Source organism: Cygnus olor, chromosome 2 (assembly GCF_009769625.2).
Source record: "Cygnus olor isolate bCygOlo1 chromosome 2, bCygOlo1.pri.v2, whole genome shotgun sequence".
NCBI classification, from domain to species: domain Eukaryota; kingdom Metazoa; phylum Chordata; class Aves; order Anseriformes; family Anatidae; genus Cygnus; species Cygnus olor.
Window position 1 is genome coordinate 116,802,271 of NC_049170.1, and position 27,242 is coordinate 116,829,512.

General features: G+C 39.2%; 1 protein-coding gene across 4 annotated transcripts in view; it reads left to right on the forward strand.

Annotated features, from left to right (window-relative positions):
* Positions 1–105: 105 nt before the first annotated feature.
* The window catches only part of UBE2V2 (ubiquitin conjugating enzyme E2 V2), a 29,115-nt gene continuing 1,978 nt past the window's right edge, over positions 106–27,242 (forward strand). The window contains exons 1-3 of one of the 4 annotated variants that reach the window (XM_040550351.1): positions 106–218; positions 17,839–17,984; positions 21,236–21,361. In XM_040550351.1, the coding sequence (XP_040406285.1) occupies positions 203–218; positions 17,839–17,984; positions 21,236–21,361 (288 nt within the window). In that variant the 5' untranslated portion in view covers positions 106–202. Of the gene's footprint in view, positions 219–2,412; positions 4,190–17,838; positions 17,985–21,235; positions 21,362–27,242 lie in introns of those variants that run through there. The other 3 variants (XM_040550350.1, XM_040550353.1, XM_040550352.1) reach the window with 3 other exon arrangements.

Below are 27,242 nucleotides of genomic sequence, written 5' to 3' on the forward strand. Positions count from 1 at the left end.
TTGCTGGCTGCCTAGCCCCGCCCCCTTTCCCCGTAGCCCCGCCCCCTTTCCACGTAGCCCCGCCCCCTCCACATTCCCCCGCCCATCCCCCCCTGTAGCCCCGCCTCCGCCCCGCGCGGGAAGTGACGGGGCGCGCGAGGCGGAAGTGACGCGCGCGCGGCGTGCAGGCCCGGCCCGGTGCTGGGGGGGGGGCTCGGACAAGATGGCTGGCTCCACAGGTCGGTGAGGGGGGCGCGGCGGGGCCGGGCCGGGCCGGGCCGGGCCGGGCCGTGAGGCGGCGTTACGGCCCCGAGGGGCACCTCCGCCGGGCAGGGGGCGAGCCGCCAGCCGCGGCAGCGAGCGGGGCGCCGGGGAGGCGCCTGCCTCAGGGGGAAAGGGGAAGCTGCGGGAGAGCGGGGCCGGGCTGCGCTCCCCCCCCCCCCCCCCCCCGCAGCGGGAGAGAGCGGCCCCGGGGGGGGTGTGCGGGGAGGGGGCGGCGGCGGCGGCTGTGGGAGCGTGTTGGGGGGGGCGGGGGGGGAAGGGTCGGGCTGCACGGGGGTAGGAGCGGGGCCGTGGGGGTGCGCGGAGGGAAGGGAGGGGTGGCACCGGCCCGGTAAAAATGCGGGAGGGAAAATCTTTGTACGGGTGCACCGGGTGCGCGGGTCGCGGTGTGGTCGCGTTCCGAAGTAAGGGCTGGCTCTTCTCCCTCTGGGTGCAGGGAGAGCGGGGGTCAGGCCTGCGTCGTGTTCTGGGGGAAAGGCAGCTCGTTTCAGTGGTGGCTGCGGCACGTTGGGGGTGAGGGGTGAGGGAAGTACCTTGTTCTCTTTCCCTGGGCAGCCGTTGGGTCTGTCGTGTGGGCAAATGAAAGGGCAGAGAGCTGTAGGTCATAAGCTGGGAGCAGGAGAGAATGAATCCCAAACTGGTAGCTGGCATAGCGTCTGTTCAGCAAAGGAAAAGACAAAGATTACCCCTTCAAGCCCTGAAAGGAGAAGTTTAAGAAGTACAGGTGTACTGTCTCAGTCTTGTACCACAAGAGACTTAGAAGAATAAGGCCTTTCCCCAGTACAAAATCTTGAGCACTTCAGGGCCTCTTTTACTGTTTCTGTGTTCCTGAGGTTTTATAAGATATAAATGGGATTGACAGAACTCAGCGCAGAGGGATGAATGTCTCAGTGCTTAGTCTGAGACAAACACTGGCCACATCCGTTTATTTCTGTTCCCAGTCCCCTGGGTCATCAAGTGACTGAGACTATAACAAAACAGAAAAAACATTTGTGAATGAAACTTACCTTGCTACCTTACTGCTGATGCTGTGAGGAGAGCCCGTTTTGTGGCAGGAGAGCCTTCTCCCCTTGGTAATGTGACTGTGGAGGTGTGGGATTTACAGAGTGGAATTTGGGAAGATTACAGTAAATTGGGCACAACTCCTGCAGGTCAGTAAAAGAGCAGTCCAGAAAGGTCTGTTATTGCCTATGATAAGCTGAGTTAGCATGGATATATGGGAAAAAGTTTATTATTTACTTGGCTATGGATTACTGCATTTTATTTTGTTAAAATACATTGGCATACTTTCTGGTGTCTGAGTGTTAAAAAAAAAATAATAAAAACAATACTGTACAGTAACTTCTAATGGCTTTTGCTCGTATCAGGTATCAGACGGGGTTTCCTGTAGTGTACGGGAAGTCGAACCTTAAAAAAGGCCACGTGTTTTGAGTGTTGCCATTTCCCATCTCAATGCATTCAGTCTGGCTATCGTAGAGTATCAGTTACTAATAATTTGTCTATCAGAAAAGCTATTTTTTTTTTCCTACAGAGAATTTGACTGCATAAGAAGAAATAACTTCTAAACAAAACTCTAATAGTTTTACTGCTATAAAAGTTCCTCAGAGTCTTTCAAAATAGTGAGTGATATTTTAAAAGCCTCTATACACGCTTATTCAGTGCAGTTGTTTTTCTCTTAGAAACATAGCCACACATAAAATTAAAAAAAAAAAAAAAAGTGGGAGGTTTACAGAATTATACATGTATCTGCCCCAAACAAACTAAAATGTTAGCGGTACATGCAAGCACTGTTAAAGAAATTAAGTCATTTTATTAAATGAAGCAAGCAGACAATCGTTAGCAGAACTGCTGGGAAAACTTAGTCAGGTCGTCTAAAGCAAAATGCTTATTCCTGTGGGGAAAATGCTGTTGGCTCTTCATAGGTATATGCATAGATTGGGGGTGGGGTTGTTTTGTTCTTTCCTCATAGTGGGCAGAAATTCTTTGAGATTTCATCTGGAAGAACTCCTCTTACCAGGAAGCTGCGTTAAACTCGATTTTGGAGGAGAGAAGGGAATGATTTGCTGTAAAGATAAGAATTAACTCTACCTGTTTGAATTTTACCTGCTCTTGCTGTAAAGTTCAACTTAATCCTTATTTATTTCAGAAAAATGAAAGTTTTGGTTGCATGAAGTCCAGGAATGAAAGTCTAGCCCCAAGGATGTCAACAACAAAACTCTTACTAAGGTCAACTGTTTCAGTTCTGTTCCAGATATTCCTTTAATGAGATCATCAGTTCTTTGAACAATCATATAAAAAAATGCCTTTAAGAGCAAATAATTTAGTTTGAAAATAGCTGTTCTTTAGTGTGGGCTATAGAAACTGTCAGCATTCTATAGCTAGGGAATAAGTCTCACCTGCTTTTTAAAATGACCTATATTGACTAATTTTACATGCAGATATTTCACTTCCTAGAAACTGACATTTGTAAGACGCATTTTGATTATTCTTCTAATCCAATTCCTTCTGCTTGCAGCTGAATGTAGGCTGTATGGGTACTGATTGAGATCTGGGGAAAAACAAATCAGTTTTTTAAAGAAGTGAACAGCTATTGTTGATACAGTTTGCCAGTTTCACATGTGTTAGCTGGAGACTCGTTTTATGATGTTTCTGAAAATGTAGAGCACAAGATGTGATTAAACATAGTTTCAGATTAAAAGACATAATTTATCAAAGCATTTCAAATCTCCTATGTAACTTGAGAAAAAGCAACTGAAAAATAACATCATTTAAAGGAATTAATTCAGGAATTAATTACATCTCTGCATTTCAAGATGAAATCAACCCTGCAGTGTCTAATGCTATTCTCTAACTATGGGTTGCTAAAGGCTTTCATCTCCTTCCTCTTCAACTAAGGACTTCAGTAGCTTGGGTTAGAAAAAGGCTAAGTTAGGCAAAATTCACTTCGGTTTGCTGCAATTGCACTCAGGTTTAAAGAAAAAAAACCACAAACAGCTGATCTGTGGTCAGAAATTATAAGTAAGATTCCCAGTTTACTTCTAATATGTTGTCACAAGCAACCTCTTTTGAAAGTGTGCTTAATGGCTTTGAAAGGAGCACAGTAGATCCCAAATAAATATTCACAGAGTCATTAAGGTTGGAAAAGACCTCCAAGATCACCTGGTCCAACCATCCCCCTACTGCCAATGTCACCTCTAAACCATGTCCCTAAGCACCACGTCCAAGCTTTCCTTGAACACCCCCAGGGACGGTGACTCCACCACCTCCCTGGGCAACCCGTCCCAGTGCCTGAGTGCTCTTTCTGAGAAGAAAAGTCTCCTCATTTCCAACCTGAACGTCCCCTGGTGAAGGGGGTTTTGTTTCTGTAAAACCCATGCTTCGCTTTTCCAAATACTCGAGATGAACCGACTACTTTGTGTGACTTCTGTTGCCCACCTGAAGATCACTTTCTCTTTGAATTTACATATGATTGATTCTTTGAATGGAAATGGCAGAGTGCTCAATGTCAGTGCCTTGTTTTCTTAGGTTTGGTGTTTACCTCTCTTTGTAAACATTTAGAGGTGATGAAAGCAGTTCTAAGTGTGTATAACTGCAGCTGTTATGAAGCTGATATTAAAAATGATGGGCTGGGAAGGTGGTCAGGGCCGTTTAGTCTGATTCCCTGAGCTGTGGAGGAAGGACTGACAGTATCTTTTTCTGGTGATTTGGTAGTGTTTTTTAAGTTAATATTATTTATTTTTTGTAAAGCTTTTTTTTTCTTAAAAACCTCTACTGAAGAAGATTTCATAATGTGAGACAAGATCTCATACTACTTTCCCTTAGATGTCTTATATCGCTTCTCCATTCAAGATCAGCCTGATGTCTGTCTGTTCTGTGCTTAGTGGGATAGAGAATGGTGGATTATCATACCTCGTTTGGAGACTCCTAGGTATTAAGAGCCCTTCAAAGGAATTTATGCATAAGTGGGATGTAGAAGTAATATTTTCAAGGCTATTTTTGCATATAAAGAAATGGTCCTCCTAGTATGTTTTACCTTTGAAGATATCTTGCTCCCTCCCCGTTCCTCTGTTATGCCTCTGTGACATTGTTAATCACTTACCCGGAATCCATTCAAGAAGTGAATTTAAAAGCTGTTTAGAATTTCACAGTTCTGTAAATTTTTTCTTTGCCCTTATAAAGTTAGCTCTGTAAGCACAGACTTCTTGAAGCTGTAAGTAATCAGAGAAAACAAAGGAAGCAGAATACTGTATTCTGTGAGGCAGCGCTCTGTGTGGGGTATTTTTCCATCCTGTCCTATGTACGAGGAATTGTAACTGGGATTGTTCTGCCTACTTAAAACCATCGTGGCAAGCCACAAATAATTTAGATGTGCTTCAGCTGGGTTGAAAACAATCTTGCTTACAAATTACTTTTAAACTATATATAGACCATTAGTTCTTTCTGACTGTGTGGCATGTATAGGCAAGATACTCTTTCTTCTCAGCTTGGCCTGTAACATTTTCCTGTCTTTGTTGCTGGTATTTTACAACTCTGTCTTACAGAGCTCCAACTTACATCTTTGTGCCACAACAGGTACGAGTATGCTCACAGGTTTACAAAGCAGGCCACTTACAGAATAATTTGTGTGAAATTCAGGGGTGTTGTCAGGCACAGTATGGAAGCTCATTACCTAAACTGTTCTATACAGTCCTGGAAAATACTAGCCTGCATGAAGATGCAACACACACAATTTCAGGAAGATCTGCCTTTCAGTATTTGGAGGCAGATTGTCCATGTTATAAGTCTCAGCACAAATACGAAGGCTTCTTGTATGTGAGATTTAGATTGCCAAATCTTCTGAGTAGTTGGTGGAGCTGAGTTCCAAATACACATTCATTACTTCGCACATTTTGCCGTACGGAAGATTTTGTCCAAAAGCTGTGTAAGTACATGCCGTGAAACTTCAGCCTCGTTTTGCTGACAGACTCTTTCTCCTCTCTCTCCACCTACTCCTGAATGCTTTTTTCTAGACAATAGCTTGTACTTCATCCGGTCCAAAACTTTATCTCAAGCCCCAGATCAGCTTCAGCTGCTCATGTCACTCAGGTTTTGTTGCCTTGCTGTCTCAAGTAGCTTGTGGGAGTCTCAGCATGGGTTGTGTAAAGACAAGAAGATGCTATTGAGAAAGCTTTCAAAGTAGTCTTGATTTAAGCTGTACTCAGAAGGGTTTTGCTGTATGCCGCCTTGCCCAAAAGAGTGTTTTTCTTTGTTTGGCATTTGGAATGCACTAATGAGATGTAATGCAAGCAATATTTTTGAGTAAAATCAGTACTTCAGTACAAAAAACTAAGAATGTGAAGCTGTCAGACTGGTTTTGAATAAGATGAGCTTCTGCTTTACAGCCTCTTCAAATATGTGTGGTGCCTCAAGTACGGGACTGTTAATCAGTTGTAGTTAACATTTGGAAACAAATGGAACCTTCAGCAGAAACGTAAAACTTCAGAGCTCTACGTTAATCCCGTATTTCAGCAGGATCAGTAGCTTCAACTAGGCTGAAAAAAAGTCAGGAAAATAGCTTCTAACATACAGACAGACTTAATTTTTTTTTTTGCATTACACATTTAAACTACACCAAGAAAAGGATCGCCTCCTTTCATTGCATTCATAACTGATTAGTTAAGTAAATTTGAAATTCACTTGAGTAAATTGAAAACATTTTTCGTAGTTCATGGCAAAATAGCGTGCTTTATTCAGGATACCAACGTAGCCTTAGTAAAGTGTCCAGTTTTATTCATATCACTTAGAACTTTTTGAAGGAAAAAAGTGTATGCTTTTTTCCTTCTCATGGAAGTGGTATATGTGGTCATGTAAATATTAAATGATTTTAACCTCTAAAACGTGGTTTATAGGAAATGGCAGACTGGAACGTGACTATCACAAAAATAACGTAGGAAAATAATTTGATGACAGTTCTTGCTACTAAATATGTGGTGAATGGTTCTTGCTGATTGTGTCCTTAAGTGTTTGCTTAGGTGAACAACTGAAAAAATAACCCTGGCTCAGACTGTCACACAGATAAAAGATCTTTGTTGTGGGCTGTGGGTGGGTGCTGAGTCATGTCGTGAGGACCTCTGTGCAAGTCTTAGAAAAAGTGTTTGCTAATCAATGACTTGTAACCTGTTTTAGACAGCTTTACAGCTTTGCTAAACTAAATCCTTGATGCTACTCTTGTTATCTGGGTCACGCATTGTGTTCTTGCTATTAAAGCAGACCCTGTGAAAGTCATTTCATGGGAAGAGGTTTTGGCCTCTGCTGGGTTCCTCTATTCTCCCATTTCTGCCCCTTTATCTGGAACAACTTTTTTAATGTCGTGTTACCTTTAAAAGATAGCTTTAAAAGTATGTGTTTGAAATCCTTTTTCCTCTCTGCCAACATAATATCAGTTTTAAAATGAAAGCTTCAAAATTGAACCTATTTGCTATTATACCTTTCTTTTAGCCTTTCATGCCTTTATATAGCTTTGGTTTTAAGAGTGGGCTTATTATGTACTAAACAATTTTTTGTGTGTGTTTCTGAGGAGATAAATTGGAAAGATTTATTTGATAATATTGTCATCTCTTAGACTAATTAAATAAGAGTTAATATTGCTGGTGTATTTTGAAGCGACTGGTGTAGTTCCTAAACCCTCTTTTGTGGCTTCCCGCCTTACATTGTTTTGTACAAAATGGAAATAGCAATAAAATTCTCAATTTGATAAGCATCACAGTGTCTCATTTTTCATAATCTACCATATTATATCCTGAAACACATGGGAAGATCACTGAATCATTTAGTATCTCCTCTGCGTTTCCTTCAGTAGTTGCCTGTAAAGCGTTAACTTTTAAATCACAGCCAGCCTCTGCATTTCCACCTTTCACCAAAACAAGCCTGGATGGTAGCCATGGATGAGCTCCTTCAGTGCCTTAACTGTTGCATTCCTCTGTGTTTTTCCTCATGACTAGGCACAAGCGGACGTGCAGTGGCTGGTGGAACTGAGCTCTCAGTTAACAGTAGTGGTCTTGTTTATAACAAAAATGACATTTAGATTCTAAACTGATAATTTATACCACTATTATCGATGCACACTTGTAAAATAAGGGTTTTAAGCAACTTAACGCTAGTTTCCATTTAGAACTTCAATAGTTTAGTGTTTTTATGCTGTAGCATCCTATTGTTGTGATAACTTTTTTTTGATGAGGTATTTTAATTACTTAAAATCTGTTGTGAGAGCTTCTCAAGGTTGCGTTTTATTATTATTTTTACACCAAGAGCATGTTTGTGCCTTGTTTTGTAGTCTGATAACATATGTATCTGTGGTGGAGTAATCCTCTCCATTACAGCATTTATATGAGCACCATTAGTAAGTCCATTCCAGCAACTGTATTTAAAGTGATCATATTAGTGTGAAAATGCAAAGATAGACTGAAACAAGCTCTGTTACATCTTTGCTAACAATGCTGAGTCTCCTTGGAGTTTCTCTTGCATCAGGACAACTTTCTGTGTGTGCATGTATCCAGTCCTGCCTACTCCCTTTGCTCCTGCTCACATGATGGCTCTTACACTTCTTTAGTCTTGTCTCTTGCACAACTTTAGGACGTGTAGGGTATTGTTGCTGCATAAAAAATCAGGAGATTGAAGAGTGCGTTTCGAGGTTGGTCTGCAGGAGATGGGGAGTGGAGGTTTTTGGAGGGGGAAACCTTGGTGAGGAGAAATGGTGCAAAATGGAAAAACTTACTGGGATTTGTAAGGAATGGCTTCTCCCCAGATACTGGTCGGAGGGTGAAGTTGCTCTGATGAATCAGGTAGTTAATGGCAGCCTCGTCTCCCTCTGTCTGCTGCCCTTCTGAGAAAGGTGAGTAAGGGGAGAGGGGTGGCTGTGGGGAGCAGAGGAGGAGAGAGGAACAGACATTATAGACAATATGTTTTCCTGGAGGATGCTGACCATCGCAGGAAGAGTCCTGTCTACAAGGCTGCCTTGAGTAAACAATCTGATGAATTATTGAACAGAATAGGTACAACTCAAAATTATCAGGAGCAGTTAGCTTGCTTCTCTCTGGTTACCTAAGAGGCAGGAGGAGAGAAAAGCAGGGAGGGCTTCTGAGGTGAAGATGCCGTGATAATGGAGCTATTTGTTCTGCTAGTGATTTCTCACACTTAAAGCCATAAATATTAAAACCTAAAATTGCACTGGATTTTGTTATTTATTTACACGTTTGGAGCGTTTACTGTGCTGGAGAAGCCGAGTTTGAGGTCTCATTCTTATAGCGAAACCAGCAGCAACTAGAACACGTTGAATAAACTGATGCTGCTTTTGCAGTTCTGATATACTGAGATCTCCAGCATGAAAATTTGCATTTTAAGCCGTTAAAACGTGCGTTTGTTAATCAGGTACGTTTATGAAGTCCCAAATACTAGTGCCCATAGCAGCAAGACTTAAATTCTTCCCTTCTGTTCCCCAAACTACATAAGCTTCAATATTGTTCACATTTGAAAGCTTTGCTATGATTTTCATATGTTTAAAACCAAGTTATTTTTTGTAATGAAATTACGTTTTGGCCTGGTAAGGCAAACTGGTATTACCACCTCTCCTTTCTTGTGAGACTGTCCGTCACAGTTCTTGGCGTATACTGTGTTCTGGATTTTGTGAGTGTAGCTGGGAAAATGTATATGAAAAGTAAAATAGAGAATTGGATACCACCGAACGTGAGGTGGGCTCAGCCTTGAAAGTGTGAGCTGATAGCTAGAAGACCATACTTCTGTTTGCAGCCTTTCCTCCCTTAGTAATCTGCCTGTCCCTAAACATGCAAGCATGAAGTAAGTTCTGTTTTCCTTTGAAGACCTGTTTTACTTTATTTTGCAGCTGACTCCAAGATATGAGGTGGAGGAGTTCAATTTGTGTTAAATGTAAATTTTAACACAGCTCAGCTAGAATCACCACTAGAAAACCAACCAAAAAAGGCCAACATGCATATACCGTTATTTTTTAGAAATTATCACTTTCGGTGTTTATTATTAGCAGATAACTAACAGTGTCTTAATGTTATAAATCTGCATAATGAAACTGGAAGGGAAAAAATCTGCTTCTGTACATGTACGTTTTTTCTTCAGTGAAATTACTGTTTTTTCTAAACACTAGTGTTTGTGCCCTATCCTCAAGACATAAATACCTCCACACCTCTCCAGACCTTTTCCCCTCACCCAAGATATACATGCTTTGTTGCAATAAACGAGGCTTTTGCCGTATGAACGTGGTTTCTCATTAGCAGCCTTTTTAATATAAACGGTATATGGAATATTTATGGCTGTAGCTAGATTCAAACATAAAGGAAATTCCTGTGCAGCTGAACTTTAGACCTGAACTATCAACATCTAAGGCATCAACAATGTAAAATTTCACATAAGTAAATACAGAAATAGTGTCGCTAACGTAATTCTGAAAATAAATACTGCTTTTGATAGCTTTAACCAAAAGATTTTGAGGTGAAGGCTTATAGCTTTCACACTTCTGCGACCATTTATTGGTTCCTGCTGCGAAGTTTTGTGTGGTAAGCGAAGCCTCTTCATAGGAGGAAAAACCAACTGATAAAATGCATACTTTAACTTGTTTTTTAAAAAACTGAGCAACATCAGTGTAGTTTTTTAAATTGTATCTCCTCCGTGAAATCTTCTGTTTTTTCAGATTCCCAGTTTTTTCAGATTTTAGTTATAGTAAAATGCAAAAGAAGGTAACTGGTCACAAAGTTCTTATATAGTCATAGTCAAATATATCATGATATTTTTGTCTATCTAATTCATCCTGTAAAGAATCTGAATAGTCCATTCAGTACACATCAGCTATGCTGGGTACAGACAATTTCTGTAAATAATCCTTGTGAGATGGCAGTTTTCTCATCTTTAGGGTTGTAGCAAAAGTGGCTCTAAATTGTGAAAAGCATTGAACGCACAAAATAAATGGTCATCTATGCTGCGCGTCAGCTAGTCTACATCTGCTTGCTTGAGCTATGCGAACTTACCTGCTACACGTCTCGTTTCATATTAATTCCTAAAGTTAGTCTTTTTTTGTTTCATCTGGGATGAATAGTTTCAGTTTATGTGGAAGTGGATTTTTATCTGATTACATCAGACTTGTTTTTCTTAGTCTGCGTATTTTTAGAAGTTTTCCACAGGTAAGCTTAAATGGGTTAGTCTTCATGTGTCTGTAGATCTAAATGGCTGTTGCTTACAGATTTGCCAATCGCAGATAGTAATGACAAGACGCTGATTAAATTAATCTGTTAAAATGCATGTTTAGATGCTAGCACAGCGGAGAAGCAGCGGTCAGGATCCCTGTTGTTTTTTAGGAGTTGCCCGTGATGAATTTTGGATGCACGAAGTACTTGGTCTGTTATCTGTTGTGTTTTTGTCATCTATATTGTGTGACTTCTAATAAGTCCTTTTGTTATTCCATCCCTATTGATAGGAAGGCATCTATTTGCTTATATATGACAAAATCAGTGATGACTGGAATCTTCTGGTGGAATATATTGTATTATATGGATGTTTCATCCATACATGCTGGAATCACTCAGTACCTTATCCACATCCCTCAGCAGTGTGTATTGTCCATGTGTTGTTGCTAAATTTAAGATAATACGGTACTTTTTCTGATTTAATCTCAAAATTGTTAATGCAGAATATTCTGTTGTTTGAATTCCATCGCTTTGGGACATACTAGCGGAAGGAAAATAGAGAAAAATAGAGTATGGTAAGTGTAGCTTTATGAACAGTATGGATATATAGGATTCTGAATTTGAAGTGGTTCAAAACTTGGTTGGAAGGCAGTTCAAAGAAGTGGGATGTACCCATAATTCTAAGAAAGCAGACATCGAATTGAACAAAAATAACAAGATGCATCAAAGTCATTTAATGAAATTAATTTTCTCAGTTCAGGCTCATTGTATCATTGTGTTGGTTCATAGACTGAGTTCCACAGCAGCAAATAGGGGCTTTCGTAGGCCCTGGAGAAAATGTGTTGCTGTTCACTGAGAAAGAAAACTTTACACTGTAGTAACTGCTGCATCCCTCTGCTAGTGGTAGCGATGGAGTTCTTCTGTCCACAAAACTCCCGTGCCCAATTTCACCAATGTGCAAATTGTTAGAAATACTTCTGCTTTTTGGAGCTAGGTTAGTGTGATCAACTTGAGATAATAATTACAAAGTAATTACAGTAAAGCCTGGTATTACTTTTTGATATTAGGTTCCTAATGGTAAGTCAGCCACTGTTACTCTGTGTATACACAGAATATTTTACTGGGCAAAAGTGTGTGACGTGAACGGGATAATCGGCAAACAAAAGCCTAGATCGTGTGTTTTAAAAAAGTAGCTTTTTCAGTGAAGAGTACATCTTACAAAACTGTATTTGTACAAGACTGTCTTTTGCAGCCCAAATAGGATATTAGTATTTGACACACACACAGCCCTCTTTCCCCTCTTTTTTTTGTACGTCACCCATTGCGGGGCTTACTTAAGGCTATGGTTGTTGTATGTTCTGTTTGATTTTTTTTTTTCTATTTTGTTAGTAGAGTATTTCAGCTTCCATCTTTATTTTCTCCAGAGCAAGACTTAGGCTAAAAGGCACCTGTAATTTTCTGTGTGTTTCTCTTTTGAATTTATTTCTTCTCCATACACCAGGAGAAATTATATTACAGCTTAGAATTTGCAAAGCTGACATCTTTCCCATCTTTCTTGTCATCAAAAAATACTTATTTTTCTGCCAGTCTGAATCTGTTTAATGGAATTTGAGAGTTTTTCATTTTTTTGTTGTCAAGCTGTACGTATTTTGCAGTTTCTGTTAGCTGGTAGTCACCGTGCAGAAGATAATCCATACATTCAAAATGGTTAATGCTGCAGAATTTTCCTGACGTAGCCATCTGAGTCAGAAAGAATAACACCGCTGACAGTAGCCGAGCTGTGTTAATGTGTAATGCCCTGATACAGCTCGTTCCTGGGGGTCAACGTAAAGGTTTGTTTTTATAGCTGCTCGGGTGCATGTGCTGTCAGTGTGGGGTGTGCTGCTATGGCTGTTGTAAGAGGCTCCTAGTGTGGATGTTGCTGTAAGGTGTGATTGAAGCCAAGAGCTAAGGAAGATTTTAAGGAAAACTGAATGCTGATATGGATATTGTAATGCACTCTCGTAAAAGTAGTTTTGGATATAACAAAACCGCACACTTAAGGCTTTGAGTCAGTCTGTGAAAAACTAGGATTGTGATTCCCCTGTTTAAGTGTCAGGGAGAAGAGGATGTAGATTATTGCACTCTTGCCTTGTACATGGCTGTTCTTAGGAATTGATTGATGTGCAGGGAGTTGGGACTACTGAGTGTAATCAAATATTCTAGGTTTAATTTTTCATTTTTTTTTGCGTGCCACTTCATTAAGTCCAGTTACCTCCATAATCTAGAGTATTCTGTCTTCAGTTTTTTGTATCACTTCTGTTGCTGTAGTCTGAGCTCTTCAAATTAGTTCTGTTTGGTCTGGAACAGCACGGATGCATAATTTACCTACAGCTGCAGACGGATACCGGTAATAGCTGCGCAGTGACATCCAGAAACTGTGTGTCTTCTTGGTGCTGATTAAATCTATACCAGCAGGTGATCCGGTGCTACCAGCTGCCGACCTGTCTTGACACAGTAGCCAAGAACAGTTTGCTCCAGAAAATGTATCTCAGCCAATTCTCCTGTATTGCTGCAGAAAAAGTTACTGGTCCTCTTAAAGAATACTGATGAATCCTTTCTTACTTTCCTGATTTTTCATGATTAAGCTTCTATTAAGTTAAAAATGATTGGTATATATGAGCATGAATCGTTTTCTAGGTGCAGTGTTTACTTCAGCTGTGTGGAAAACTTGGTAAATGCCATTTGACAGTTCATGTGTACAGTGCTGTGGGGGTGTATCAGGATGTTTTTGTCACTAAAACCCCTAACGTGAGTTAAGCTTTGCAGATAAACTGAAAAGCGGTCAGGGGGAAGTTGCTTTTGTTTCATTTTTAATCTTGATGAAGCCAGCTGTGTTTCCACATACAGATAGCCGTGCTGTACCTACCCTGTACCTACCGTTACTCACGGCCTGCTGAGTGGCCATTACCACCCCTGCAGCTCTACCGGTGATAAAATCACACGAGTGCTCTAATCCCCTTCGTTTGGAAGTGAGATGTTTTAGCCGAGGGATGCATGCTACAGGGAGCAAGAACAACCTGTCTACTCTTGCTTGATGCCAGGTAGCGATCCCATCAGCAGGAGGAACTGGGGACAGCAATTCCTGGCTGTTCCATGCTGGTGGAAAGCTAGCAGCATCTCTCCGGTTGCAGATCCTTATTCCAGGAGATGCACTGGGGAGCTCGTAGCTGAAGAATAAGGGCGTCTGCTGTTGCTGAGGAGCTGCACGGTTGGCAGACTTGAGCAGAGGATGTTTTGTTGTCCAGATTTTGGAAATGAAATATTGATTCTTACTCTGTTTCCTTCAAGGAGTACTTCAAAGTCCTTATCAAATATTTGATGAGGTGTATTGTCTGGATTAGAGACAAAACTGTTTGTTGCATACACACCATTAACATATAATTTAGATAGTGCCCTATGTGAAATGGTGAGACAAGAATTCTTTTACTATATTTAAGGTGCAAGCTTAATATCAAAAAGATCCAGGCCATCATTGCCTAATTTTATAAATAGAAGTTCTTGTTGTTTCACTGGAAAGAGGGTTCAATGTCATATGTATATCCTGTTCTTCAAGCTACGTAGATTTATTTTAAGTAAAGATTATAGCGCTTTACGTTTGCTTTTGTTATGCTGTAGCCTGTGTGGGTGCATGAGTGTACTCTTCGAATGGAAGTAGCATTTAATTCCAATTCAGTTTGCTGGTAGTTTCTAAGACTGTCATTGTAAAGGTAAGGTGGTTGGTGGTGCTTTATTTTTTAATCCATTGTGTTAATTTTTACAGTATTCTGGGTCACTTGTAAGAAATCTATCAACAATGGTTTTCTAATAAAATATTGAGTAGTGATGTCAGTAGAAATTTGCACCACAAGGGGACAAACCACTAACCATATATGAAAGGAAGAAAAAAGCAGTTTAGTGGCTTTTTTTTTTGCAAGCCAGGAATAGTGACCTGTTAATTTGTTGTTTTAAAAAGCTCTGGTAGACATCCATAATTAAGATGTGCACAGACCGTCCCTTTGGAAATAGGGGGAGGGGGTTGTTTTCTGAAATTTCTTATGCAATCTTATATTTAAGAAATATAAGGTGAAAGATTTTGTGCATATATGATGAATGTGTAAATAAATGAATAAAATATGTCTGCAAAAGTGAATGAAGCATCTTAAATATGGGAGTGTTCTTATGAAACAGTGGGTTCATTTTACACGATGATTTATACAGTCTTTTCTGGTATCCCCAACCCAAATCTTGTAGGACTGCATAACTTTCTGAAAGGGAATGTGTTTGAGTGACTCCTTGGTCCAGTTTTAGTTAAGAATTTGTAATGTGTTTTTTTGGGGGGGGGGAGGTAGGGGAGTGTTAATGGGTTTGAATCTCAATAGGTGTTTATTTGTTTAAAAGTAGGGATTTTGACTCTTATTTTTAATCTAGGGCAGTGTTTTGCTACCTAGTCCTAGCACTGAGAGGAATGTTAGTGTGGGGAACCTGGTGCTTACTGTTCAGATCCTTTCATCTTTTTTTCAGAGCGGATCTCAGTTATTTACTGGAAAAGTTCTGGGAGTTTTCCCTAGTCCTTTGCTGCTCCCTGTGGGTAGTTAGGGGAACTGGTGAGCACAGACAACTTAGTGGAAAAAATCGTGATGGCCATGGGACAGTTAGTCACAGCGGGTTGTTATTTGCTAATAACTGTCGTCTCCCACAGATATTGGTGTGTTGAGTGCAATTTTATGCTACGACTGAGCCAGTCCAGTGGCTTTTTGCACCACAAGTTCCCTCATCCCAACAGCCATGGTTTTGCAGGGGCAGGCACTGGAAGATGCAGCAGTCAGCGCTGGCATCTGTTGAGCTTTCTTCTTGAGTCAATTCAGTTGATTACCTGGGTGGATGTGATTTTACTTGAAGGAGGAAGAGCTTTTTGCTAAATGAGGGTGCCGGTTGGGCTGACCGAGGAGCTCAGTTAGCGCAGGAGCACCTGAGGTTGGGGAGGAGTGGAACCGCTGCTGGCAGTGAGCGGCAATAGCGAGTGCTTGGAAATAAACTCAGGGCCTGCCTGCCACCTTCTCCTATGTGCTGCTGCAGGAGGTGAGCTATAAAGCACAAGTTGGGCAGTCACAGCAAGGCTTCTGAGAAGTGCTGGGTTTAAGCCCCTGGAGAAGCGTGAGGTGATGATTGGATGCTAAAATACGTGGTTTTGTTTGGGGGAAGGAGGAGTGGGGCACAGGGCTTGGTTTTGGGAGGCTCCACGTGCCTATCAAAAACTCTTTAGTTGTGTGCTGCAAAACGTAGGTCTAGTACAAGTTTATCCTTCTGGTTGTTTTTTTTAACTTATTTTTTATTTTTTAAAAAGGTTAGCATTAACCTTTTACTGGCAGACTGCAGTGCGGAACATATATGAATCAGCAGCAAAAATAAAAACTTGGTACCCTATTTAACGTAACAGAAATGTGATCGTCTGTGCTCATACCTAGTCTGGATTAGGTACGTAGGTGCACAGATCTAATGTTAGTAAGTCAGGATGGAACCAGAGGAATGAACAGATGAATTTCAATGAAGCTTGTTTAAAAGGATCTACGCTGAAGTATAAATGCTCTGCTCCTTGATTCCTATTGCGCTAGTACTTTCAGGTAATTGTATGTGAATTCCGTGAAGATAAGTTTCCAGAGTAGCTGAACTCGCTTAAAATGTCATTTTACATCTTGAGTTTTTGCTGCCGTGGCCTCACTCATGCTGGTACTTGTCTGAGCTCTCTGTGAGCTGGGTCATTTTGTCAAGCTGTCAGGAGTCTAATCGAAACGTGTAATTTTCTGCTCAGTTAGCAAGCTGCCGTAGCCCCTAATGGGTTTAGGTGAATGGTACTACCAAAGACAGAAGGAAGGTGAGGCCATACATGAGTGACTTAATTTCCTTACACTGTCCTGATACTATCCTCGTAATGACTTCTGGGCATTTGGAGAACTTGGATATTTGTTTCTGTAATTTTTAGGAGACTCTCCCTAGTCTGTGTTGTGGAAAAAACACAACATTTAAAAAAAATCTTTAGAACAAAGTTAGGCAAGATAAGCTCTTTGGGTAGCTGCTGAATGATATGTTTGTCTCTACTGGTCCATATTTGTACGTATTGACTGAATAAACATATTGTATACTTTTGGTCTTAATTTTTTGGGTAGGCCACTTGGAATACAGACTAGGATTAATGTCAAACCTGAAACCTCGGCAACTAAGTAACTGATGTGCAAAACAGTTGTCTTTGATTTCCCCCTCTTTTTCAGACTAATGTAGAATGTATTCCTTACTAAGAACTTTGTACCTAGTCTCAAAAGTTTTAATTCTATGAAGGGCCTGGTTTCTTCCAGTGCAAAACAGGGTTCTCTATTAAAAAACAAAACCCAATAACATTGGAAACACTATAGCTATAAGTAGCTATTAGAAGATCTATAAGAAAAAAATATATAGTTGTGAGTCATTTTTGAAAGAAGGTTAAAGCTTTATTGTACTATTGCTACTACATACTGTGTGTTTGAAAATAAAAGCATATCATGACTGCAAGCACAAGTTTAGCTTCGTTCAGTACATCAGTGCTGAAATACCATTTTAGTTTCTGTGATGTAAAGCAATGAAACTTCTACTTGTTTAATATCTAGCAATATCTGTCAGTCCTCATGTATAATCATCAAAATCCAGTAATTATAGTTCCATAAGCGAATATTACTTGGCTGTCTTTAGAGGCAGTACATCTTCATATTCTGTTGTGAATATGTCATTATCTCTCTTTACCAACTTAATCAGTGTTTCTGTGCTTATTACCTTCTTTTTCCGTTAAGTTGAAATAATAATCTCTAGATTAAATGAGACTTGATTTCTAGTTTGTTTTCAGATATTGAAGTCGGTTTCGTTGATTGGCTTTTTAATCAAATCAAGTGATTTTTTTTCAGTCTTCTTCGTACGGTTTGCATTTCTTAGTTGTGTTAAATATTGCATTCTTTAATTATTTTATAGGGAATTTGCAGTATCGATTTAATGTGTATTCTGCTTGAGTAGAACATGACAGTGAATTGATTTTGAAATGTATTGGTTCTAAATAGTACTGTACTTGGAGAAGAGGACTATCTGAATTAAGCCATCTCAAACTAAACAGAGGTCTCTTATTTTCTCTTTGATAGTTTGTATTGATATCAATTGGTAGGAACGAGCTTTCAGAGAAGTGGCTAGTTGCTTCAGAACAATTTGCTAAATAAATTCAGACGGAGTGTTTTGTTAAACTTTGAAAATACATTCAACAATTGGTAATGCATACTATATGAAAGCAATGAAATTATGTATCTTTTTCTTAATGTGACCAGTATTAATTTCATTCTTTCATTTTTTTCTCCAGTTAAAGTACCTCGTAATTTTCGCTTGTTGGAAGAACTTGAAGAAGGGCAGAAAGGAGTGGGTGATGGTACAGTAAGCTGGGGCCTTGAAGATGATGAAGATATGACACTCACCAGATGGACAGGCATGATTATTGGGCCACCAAGGGTAAGTGTACCAAAGTAAAACATCGTAGGCAATGCAAAATGAGGAAAAAAAAAAAAGTTACTACAATGTAAAGGAATTAGTTAAATTTTAATGTAAAACTTAGTGAAGTTGTAGTAGTAGTACTACAGTAGTACTGAAATACTGTATATTCATGTTGAAATTCATCACTTTCAGGTGCTTGTGTTTTCAGTCTAGCCTCCACTCTAATACGTGTTTCTGCAACTCTCTAAGCCAATTCTGATCTGAAATTTACAGCTGAGTATATTCCTCGGTAATATTTCCATCATTACTGCACATAAGTGTATAGTGATAGTCCAGTAAACAGGATAGCTGTCTTTCCCCAGTTTATCATATGTGCCTGGTAACTTCAATTCTGTAGCAAAGTGGCTATATTTGTAACTTCCACAAGTTTTCACAGATGATTTTCAAGTATAGCAATTTATGTAATCTGATTGAATCAATCCTAAAGACCAAGCAGTTACTAGTGACCTGTAAAATATATAAATAAATAATTAAAAAGGGTAAAATGTATAAATAATAATAAAAAGGTCAAATCCTTTTGACCTTTTAAGTTCTATAAAACGTCATCTACACTGAAAGCCTGTAAGAGAAGTGGTAATCCCTGGTTTCTGAGCATCGGCCTTGCCAGATCTGAATGGGCACGTCTTAACTTTACGTGCAATTTTTATGCAAGCTTTTTAATGAGTTAATACGATACAAAAGATCACTCTGTAAACAGAGACTTCAAATGAGTATACTTCAAGTAGCTCTAAGTTAGCACATGTCTTTCACTGCTAACATGAGGTTACTGTTTTGTGTGTCCTTTGGTGCCAGAGGGCTTACTGGGTTTATCCAAGACAAGAACTGAGATCAGAAATTGGCCTCTGAGAATAGTCTTCCAGAATAACAGAGTTCTAGTTAAATTCAGTGTAATTTAAGCTGCTTCTGGAAGTCAGTTAGTTGTAACATGCAGCAGACTGTTCTGACTATCTGCATAATTGTGCTGAGCTCCTGAGATTTGGACGCACTTGAGAGAGGGCCAATTTAAAACACAAATATAATGACAGTATGCCTTGGATACTAGCTTCAGTGTAGTCACAGTGTTCAAATACATTTTGAAGAAAGTTTGTATTCTTAGGGATATTTTGAGAAGAACTTACAAATGTGGGCTAACAAAAGTAGTGTCACCCTGACTCTCTAAACATCCTCCAGAACCGCCAGTCGCCGCTTTCTGGTTCCACCTAAAGCAGATGCCTAGCACATTTCTGAAGGGAGTGATTACTATGTAGGAGCCCAAATGTTTTTTGTTTTAAATAAACGTAAAACAATGCTGTGATGCAGTTTTAATTCTAGTCAATTTATATCGTCCTTTTTTTTTTTTTTTTTTTTGTGAAAGAGTGCAAGCAAATAAGCCTAATTCTGGGCCATTTTGGGGACATGCAGTCTTGTGTATAGCAGAATGACTTGCAGCGTGTAGTAACTGCGGAAAGTGAAAGCCACTAGTTCTCAAGCCAGCGGGTAGTACCTTGATGAGAAGAATTTCCTGTCCAGTTTCAGGGTTTGTAGAAAATGAGTGCTTTTGGAATTGGTTGACTTATGTAGACAGCATGCAGCTTGGCAGAACACAGAAAATTACTAATACTCTCCGTAGCGTGAAGTTCTTCACATTTGTGGCTTCTTTAGAGCAGTGCAAACAATTGCTTATCGTTTTTTCTTACTTGATTTGCAGGGTGAACCAACATGAAGGGGGAAGGAGAGGTTTGTTTTGGATTAAAGGAAACCTTTTTCTGACCCTGAAAAAATGCTTTTTAGGCTTTCTGGGGAGCTGGTCAGGATGGTCATACTTGGATGGTCAGATGCTGACCAAGTCAGGATGGTCAGCAGGTCATACTTGACTTACAGTAAAATGGTGGTTGGAGGAACTCAGCAAAATTGAGAAGCCACCTGGATAGGAATAAGAGAATGTGAGTGAGTGCCATTCTCAGGATTTTTCAGAGTTGTGAGCAGTGTATATACGTTTTGGCCTATTTCCACTATAAACGACAGCATCCCTCTCTGGGAAATAAATTGCTTAGTCTGAGTGAATAATGAGAATTTTTTGTTGGGCCATCAGCTTTTAGTGGTTAATAATAGTAGAAAACCTTCTTGGTTAAAAAAGGGTATCTTGCTTACCTTTGTTTCTTTTTGACCCAGTTGCTGCGCAGTCTTTGTGGCTTCTTGAAATTATAGGTCACAGTTAGGATGCTTCAGTAGCCTGATCTCCACACTGCCATTTGATTGACTGTAGAGTGGAGAGCCATTTGATAATTTGACTGTGTGGTTGATTCTTCTACTTGGAGAGAGTGACAGCTGGCTGATGAACAGCTTAAAATGGTACCTTTTGGAAATCTTGAGGCATCTTTCTACTCTTGGTTCATGTTAGCTGTAAGTGCTGTGCCAATGGAAAGGCAGGTGTAGAAGCTGGGTTTATATTCCTTCTGTAGCACAGAGGCATCAGTGACCAGCAGAGTCACTGACACTTCCTGTCATTCACATCCTACTTGACAAGATTTTAAAAAACAAAAAAACAAAACACCTGGATTCATTTCCAATTGGACTTTCTCAAGATATATTTGCACTTAGAAGCAGGTAAAAAATAATCTTCTGCTAACTAGCTGTCACTTAACTGTACTGTCCAAATTCATAAATGCTTTGGATAACCGTGTGTTAAATGATTCCTCTCCTTGCTTATCAATCCTCAGCTATGGAAGTCTTGGATATCTTCTGGAGTGGAGCGTTAATTACTTCTAGAATAATGTTCTTACAGAACTGTTTTAATAATGTTCTTGGTTTGGTTATTTGCTTCTTTGTCTTTGTTTCCTTTTTTTTTGTGTGTGTTAGGTATTTTTTTTTTGTGGGGAATGAGGTAATTTTCCTGAAGATTATTGTCAGCCCCCTACTGTGCCAAAAGTGATTTGGGAATGCAGATGTCTAGGAGGGATAAGAGTAAATGTGAATTTTAAAAAAAATGTATTTTGTTAAGAACTTTTGTACGGACAGTCAATTAGTAGTATAATTTATACATATTCCTCAGGTAATCAATATAACCAAAACAGTCTGTCAGTAATCCAAGACCATCAACTGGTACGTAATATTAACAGACTTATAACTTCATATTTCTTCATCTTTAATCCTCTTGCCTTTGCTTTGTGTTATTTTTTTTAATACTGAGCTTTCAGAGAGATGCATTAGTCTGTCTTTTTGCTTTCTAGACAAACTATGAAAACAGAATATACAGTCTGAAAGTAGAGTGTGGACCTAAATATCCAGAAGCACCTCCTACAGTTAGATTTGTAACTAAAATTAATATGAATGGAATAAATAATTCCAATGGAATGGTAAGTTGAAATGGTAAGACCAACCACATTGTTAATCTGTAATATAAACTATTTCAATGAAAAACAAAGGTGAGGAGTATACAATGTTGGAAGGAGATTTCATATTTAAATATCACAATATAAAGTTCTTGGTTTAAATAAATATTTGTTTGCCTACTGCACACATTCATATCTTTAGGTATTTACAATATGTTAGTGGCTCTCAGTGGCTTAGCAATGAGAACCATTATTTATAGTATTGAAACAGTCGTCTCTTCTAAATAAAAATTAAGATTTAAGTTTTGCACAGGAAAAAAAAATGTTTAAGCCATGTGTAGGTATTTTCCATGTATTACTCTTACAAAACAAGGGTATTAGATTCATGTCCTAACCAGACTACTATATTGCTCAAGACCATTATTTATTTAGTCATTAAGTTCGTTTCATTATTCCAACTTTATCTGGTGTTTCCATTAATTAAAATGGAAATTATTCTGCCTGAGACTCAAATCTGGATGTAGTAATTCCCTTGTAGTGAACGGATGTATTTATACTCCTGTTTTGTTTGTACTGGATTTATTCAAATCTGAGATGATTTTAAACTTCAGTTTTAAGGCCTTTTAATATAGGTGGTAATCACTTTCATAGTGAAGATCCATTTGCAATAAATTACATTCTTTGGGATGTGTTTGAGCTCTTGTACATGTTAAGATGGTGTACTGATAGTTATCCAAAGCCACTAGACCAACATCTCAGAAATAGTTTAAAATTGATTTGAAAGTATTTCTTGCATAGCCAACAAATTCCCTCTACCTGGAGATCTTATTAAAATTGGTATCTGCAAACCAGCTGATGCTGTTTATTCCAGCTGTAGCTTGTAGTCTAAGTATCTTTGTTTATTAAGAGATTGTGATCAGCCAAAGCTGCTAATCTGGCATGCAGTAGAGCTTTTGGTATGTTTATAATACTACTTTTGTACGTCCCCCTAGTAACATGTATTGTTCTGTATCAGTGTAGAAGTGTGCTGTCATTAATCCATCTGTTCATGCTTGAGAATATAGATACTGGTTTCCAGAAGCCAAATCTCAGACCTGCAGAGGCTGAAAGCTTATGCTTACTGAGTCAGTCTGCTTGGAGCTTGTGTTTGGGGAAGTCTAGACTCCCTCAGCCTGCTGGGGAATGGGCTGAACACTGTGACTGGAAATTCAGCTGGTGGTTATAAAAGTGCTGTTAAGATTCAGCCATTTGTACAGGAAAATTTGATTCCAATACATTTTTAAGTTTACACCAAAACTTCATTCAGTTTTCCCCCAATAGTTTTATAAACTACTATAACTTAGGAAGGATTTGCTATGCAAATGCATAACTCTACATATTTTAGCATTTCAGTAGGAGTAAGTTGTATTTTTAATGAAAACATTTTTCAGCATTAATGAACTTAAAACTCATTCATTATGTAATTTCTAATGTACCGCTTGTCCTGGTTTCTTGGGTTTAAACGTATTTTGCTGTTGTGCTCTCTAGAGTTATGCCAAACCCGTCTGTCAGATAAACTGGGGATACGTTTTACAGATGGGAGCATGGAACTGGAATTCTGATGAAGAACTGAGTTTTTGTCTTTGCTCAACCCACTTTTTTATTTTTGGATGAGTGACTTATCTGTGGCTTCTGTGCGGATAGAGAAGAGAAGTCTTAGCTCCAGATACGTTATACATAATGGACATACAAGACATACAGATAGTCAGCTTGTGCAGAACAGATTAATTTCTAATGGAAAGGTTAAGAGTAAGAATAAGAGGTTCTGACTAAAGATCAGGAAGCATTTTACTGTGTGGGTGATGGAGCAGTGGCACCGGAGAGGTTGTAGACTCCCTCCTTGTGGAGATCTTCAAAAGCTGCCTGGATGTGGGCCTGGGCAGCCTGTTCTGGGTGGCCCTGCTGGAGCAGGGGGCTTGGACCACGTGGCCTTCAGAGGCCCCTTCCAGCCTTAACCATTCTGTGATTCTGTGTAAACTAGGGGTAGAATAAACAAGGGGGTAAAAATGTGCGTTCTTAGAATTAGCTGTATACAGACGCAGTCTGCAGTCCTCCACACGAGGTGTTTTGTAAACATGGCTGTATTTTAATTTAACTGAAAATAAAGGCACTAATAGAAGTGTGCAACCTGCTTTAGAATCACTTGTTTAATAAATGCTATCTACTGGTGAAATTCACATGCTGAATTAGTGCAATAAAATATTAACGTATTTTACATAGCAAGAGAATTAGTCTTTGTTTTTAGAGGTCATAAGAATGAGCAGCACTCAGTTTTCCAGAGAAAACCCTAGGTTTTTTTTTACTTTGTTGTTGTAATTTTGTTTGTTTATTTGAATACTGTTTGTGAATGACTACCTCAGTGAGTCAGAAACTTTATTTTCTTCATCTAGTTTCTTGAATTTGGATCTACTTTGTTTTCATTTTCAGTCTTCTAAGCATATGTTTTAAAACTCAGGGTTTAGGTAAGAACTTTTATTTATAGTGTTAAGTATTGGTGATAGTGTGTGCATGCCATTTGAACAGTTTTTCATAGAAGCTTCTTTTTAAACGTAACTTCAGGGAAAGATTTCTTCAAAACCAGATGTAATTTAGAAACGAAAGTGATTCTGATCAAAATTGAGGTCTATTTGCAGTAGTTTTTTTGCACGTATGGTATCTAGATGTGCTGCAAAGTGCTGGAAAGCAAAACAGAAGTGTGGATGCTTAATGGATGAAAACACTGGAAGACAAAATAACTTGACCCATACCTCTGAAGAAGTCTGTTAAAATCAGAACTTGAACCCATCTCTTGTGAGACTTACTCTATTGTCTGAGCCACAAGCTAAGATTTTTTTTTTTCCTAAAACATTCCTCAGCTTCTCTGGAACAGTTCTTGTTTCTGCTCCCTATTTTATTTCCTGGTTTCTTTGAAGCTGCTCTCTCACTGATTCTTCTGTATAATAGATCATAAGCGGTTTGCTGCATTCTTTGAATGATTGGAAATGACAGTGTTTATCTTCAGACAAGCTCTGCTGTCCGTGCTTCTGCAGCCTGTTTTTTCACACGTGGCCCGCTTTTGATCACATCGCTTATAGATGTCATGAAAAATATTGGCAACTTGCTGAAAAGAAACCTGAGATAAACAGCAACAGAAATTCTGTTGTAACGGTATTATAGTACTACTCAAAATATTTGTAACCTTGTGAAGGTGTACTTCACAAAAGATGTACGCCAGTTAATGCCTGAGGGAAAGTAAAGCCCCCAGCATGAGCTTAGAGGGTAATAATTTGCTTTGAGTTGGGATGTCAATGGTGGGGGGGAGAGATGGATATGTGCTAGAGTTAACTCAGCCTAAAGATGCTAGCCTTAAACTGTTTTTTACATATTGCATGAAAAGTGCAGGTATCTGTAATGAGTTTATCCTTACAGACAGTTACAGGTTTATTGACTTCTTTTTGATTATTTTGAGAAGGGAGTTTTGCTTGTAAGTAAAATTTTCCATCAGCAGCATGGATCCCAGAGACTGCTGTTTGATATATTTAGAGCAGAAAAGGAGAGGGGTAGTTTACAAGTATTTTGTATCAAAAGACTAAACTTAGGTTCTTTGAATCACCCTGGTAAATTTCATTTCTTATATGCAAGTTAGTCTTTGTGGTTTTCTGCTTTTCAATTTGCCTATGGAGCTACTGAGTTTGTATACAGAATTGGGTTACCAAGTTCAGAAAAGCTAGCCCAAGTACTGATGGAGGGCTGGACAAAATGCTTTTCTGTGCTAATGGTGTCACTGTTGTAAAATTATACTTACATTACTCTTCTTAATGCTGTGGAGTCTTTTCTCTTGGAAACTTCTGTATTCTGTACTAACGAAACACAGGTCGTGTTCTGGCATGATATTTATTTTCCCATAGTCTTTTGAGGATATCTAATTTTTGGACCTGTGAGAGTGTTCTTTAACTGTGTGTCCTGCAGGATTTGCAGTCATCTCTGTTCATTTAAATAGCATTTACAGCTGGAAATATTTGTTTCTTTTAAATTCATTTAGTCTTACATCAACTAGAATTCTGTAAACTGTTGTCCAATTACTGCTAAACTGTTGTCCAATTACTGCTTTGAGTGTGTTTATTGTAAACAAAGCAGTTTGCTACCTCTTAAAGTTATCTTAGATGCTGGGAACATTATGAACATCCAATATTTTGCAACATTTTGAAGAATTACTTGGCTTGATTTCAGTAGTTTAGAAAAAATAATATATGTAGTTTCTCTTGCTTTTGTTTAAAGATTTACAGTTGTATATCCCCAGAATAAAATTGTCCTCAGGCTGCAGTTTTCAGCTTTATTAGATTTTGTGATCTTGAATTTTCTTCCTCTACGTACCAGGATGCATACTTGAATATTACCTAGGTGCTTTTGTGTGATTTGAACGTTAACATAATTTGTGTCATCCTTCCAAATCCCTTAGCATTGTTCTTCATAAAGTGAATTTATTGTGCACTGTCTAAATTGGAAATAAATTCTGCAATGCAGAAAAGAGAACTTGAGCCAAAATCTTCACCGCTGCAAGATGTCATCAAAAAAGTTGGTGACTTGCGAAAAGAGACTTGAGATAAACAGCAACAAAATGTTATGGCGTAGCAGTCTTTACTCAGAAAGCACTCATAACTTTGTTAAAACAGCCTTTACAGTCTGTGAGTTTGCCATTACAAATTCCCAGCCAAAAAAAGAAAAGTTGGAGGAGCTTGCTTCAAAGTGATCAGCTCTCATACTCCAACACAACCAGCATATGTTATGTAGAATTGCATTGTTTAAACGTTGCTGGTGACTGACCACTACGTGCTGTAACTGAGGCCGATCTCCAAACCTGAGAGAGGCTACAAAAGCAAAGTTGAGGAGAAGCAAGGAAAAGAAAGGTGGTATGGAAGCAGAACTGCAAGACTGAAGACAGACATTCACTGGTGGAGTACCAGAGCGACTGCCTTTCCAGCTATTTTTTGCTAACCCAGTCTTTCTGAACAGATTATTAGTTTTCTTTCTCAAACCTACTGAAGTCTTAAACCTACCTTGTTCTTCTTGCTCATGTTTGCTTACCGGTTGTCTTCAGTTTATTATCATGTGGGCTTGCACCCCCAAAAGGCACATTTCTCCTGACTGGGAATCTTCTGTTGTAGCTGTAACCTGGTCCTTGGCCTCCTATACTGTGGCTTCTTTTCCCTCTATTTCCTTGGGGAGACTACTGCTGTTTTGGTGGGTCAGTGGCGTGATCTCTCCTCAGCTACTTCAGTAGAAAGTGTTGTGCTTCAGACCAACATGGAAGTTGTTTAAATTACTGGTCTGCCAAATTGCTGGCTTAGAGCAAGAAGTTAGGGAGTGCTCTCTCATACTTTGTCCCGTTTTGCTAAATAGAAGAAGATGGTAAGTTAGTTGCAGAGAAGTATTAAGGAGTGTTTATGTGTGTTGGGGGGGGATAACTTAAACATCTGCAACTATATGCAAAGTGAACCTATGATCTGAGCACTCGGTTCCTCTAATAACAGGATTCTTAACCACTGTGATGTGTTTTTCTTTCTGGAGAACCCTTGTGAGTAAAAATGGTGGTCTTGTGCTTTTCTCACTGCATTCTCTGCGTGGAGAATTGTTTTGAATAGTGTGAGATCTACCATTCTAACTTTTAAAATGACTTAATGTTCCTCGTTCACTGGGTCCAGCTGTTTGGACAGAAACTCTGGTGGGTTCTGCTTTAACCGTATCTAGAAGGATTGTAGAGGAGGAGATCTGTAGGATCTTGGTACCTCACAACAAAGATTCAGGCTACACAAGGCCTTACTTGACCTGCTGCTTGGTAACACAGGCGATCTCTTATCAGAGTTTCCCTTTTTCTCACAGGTGTTTT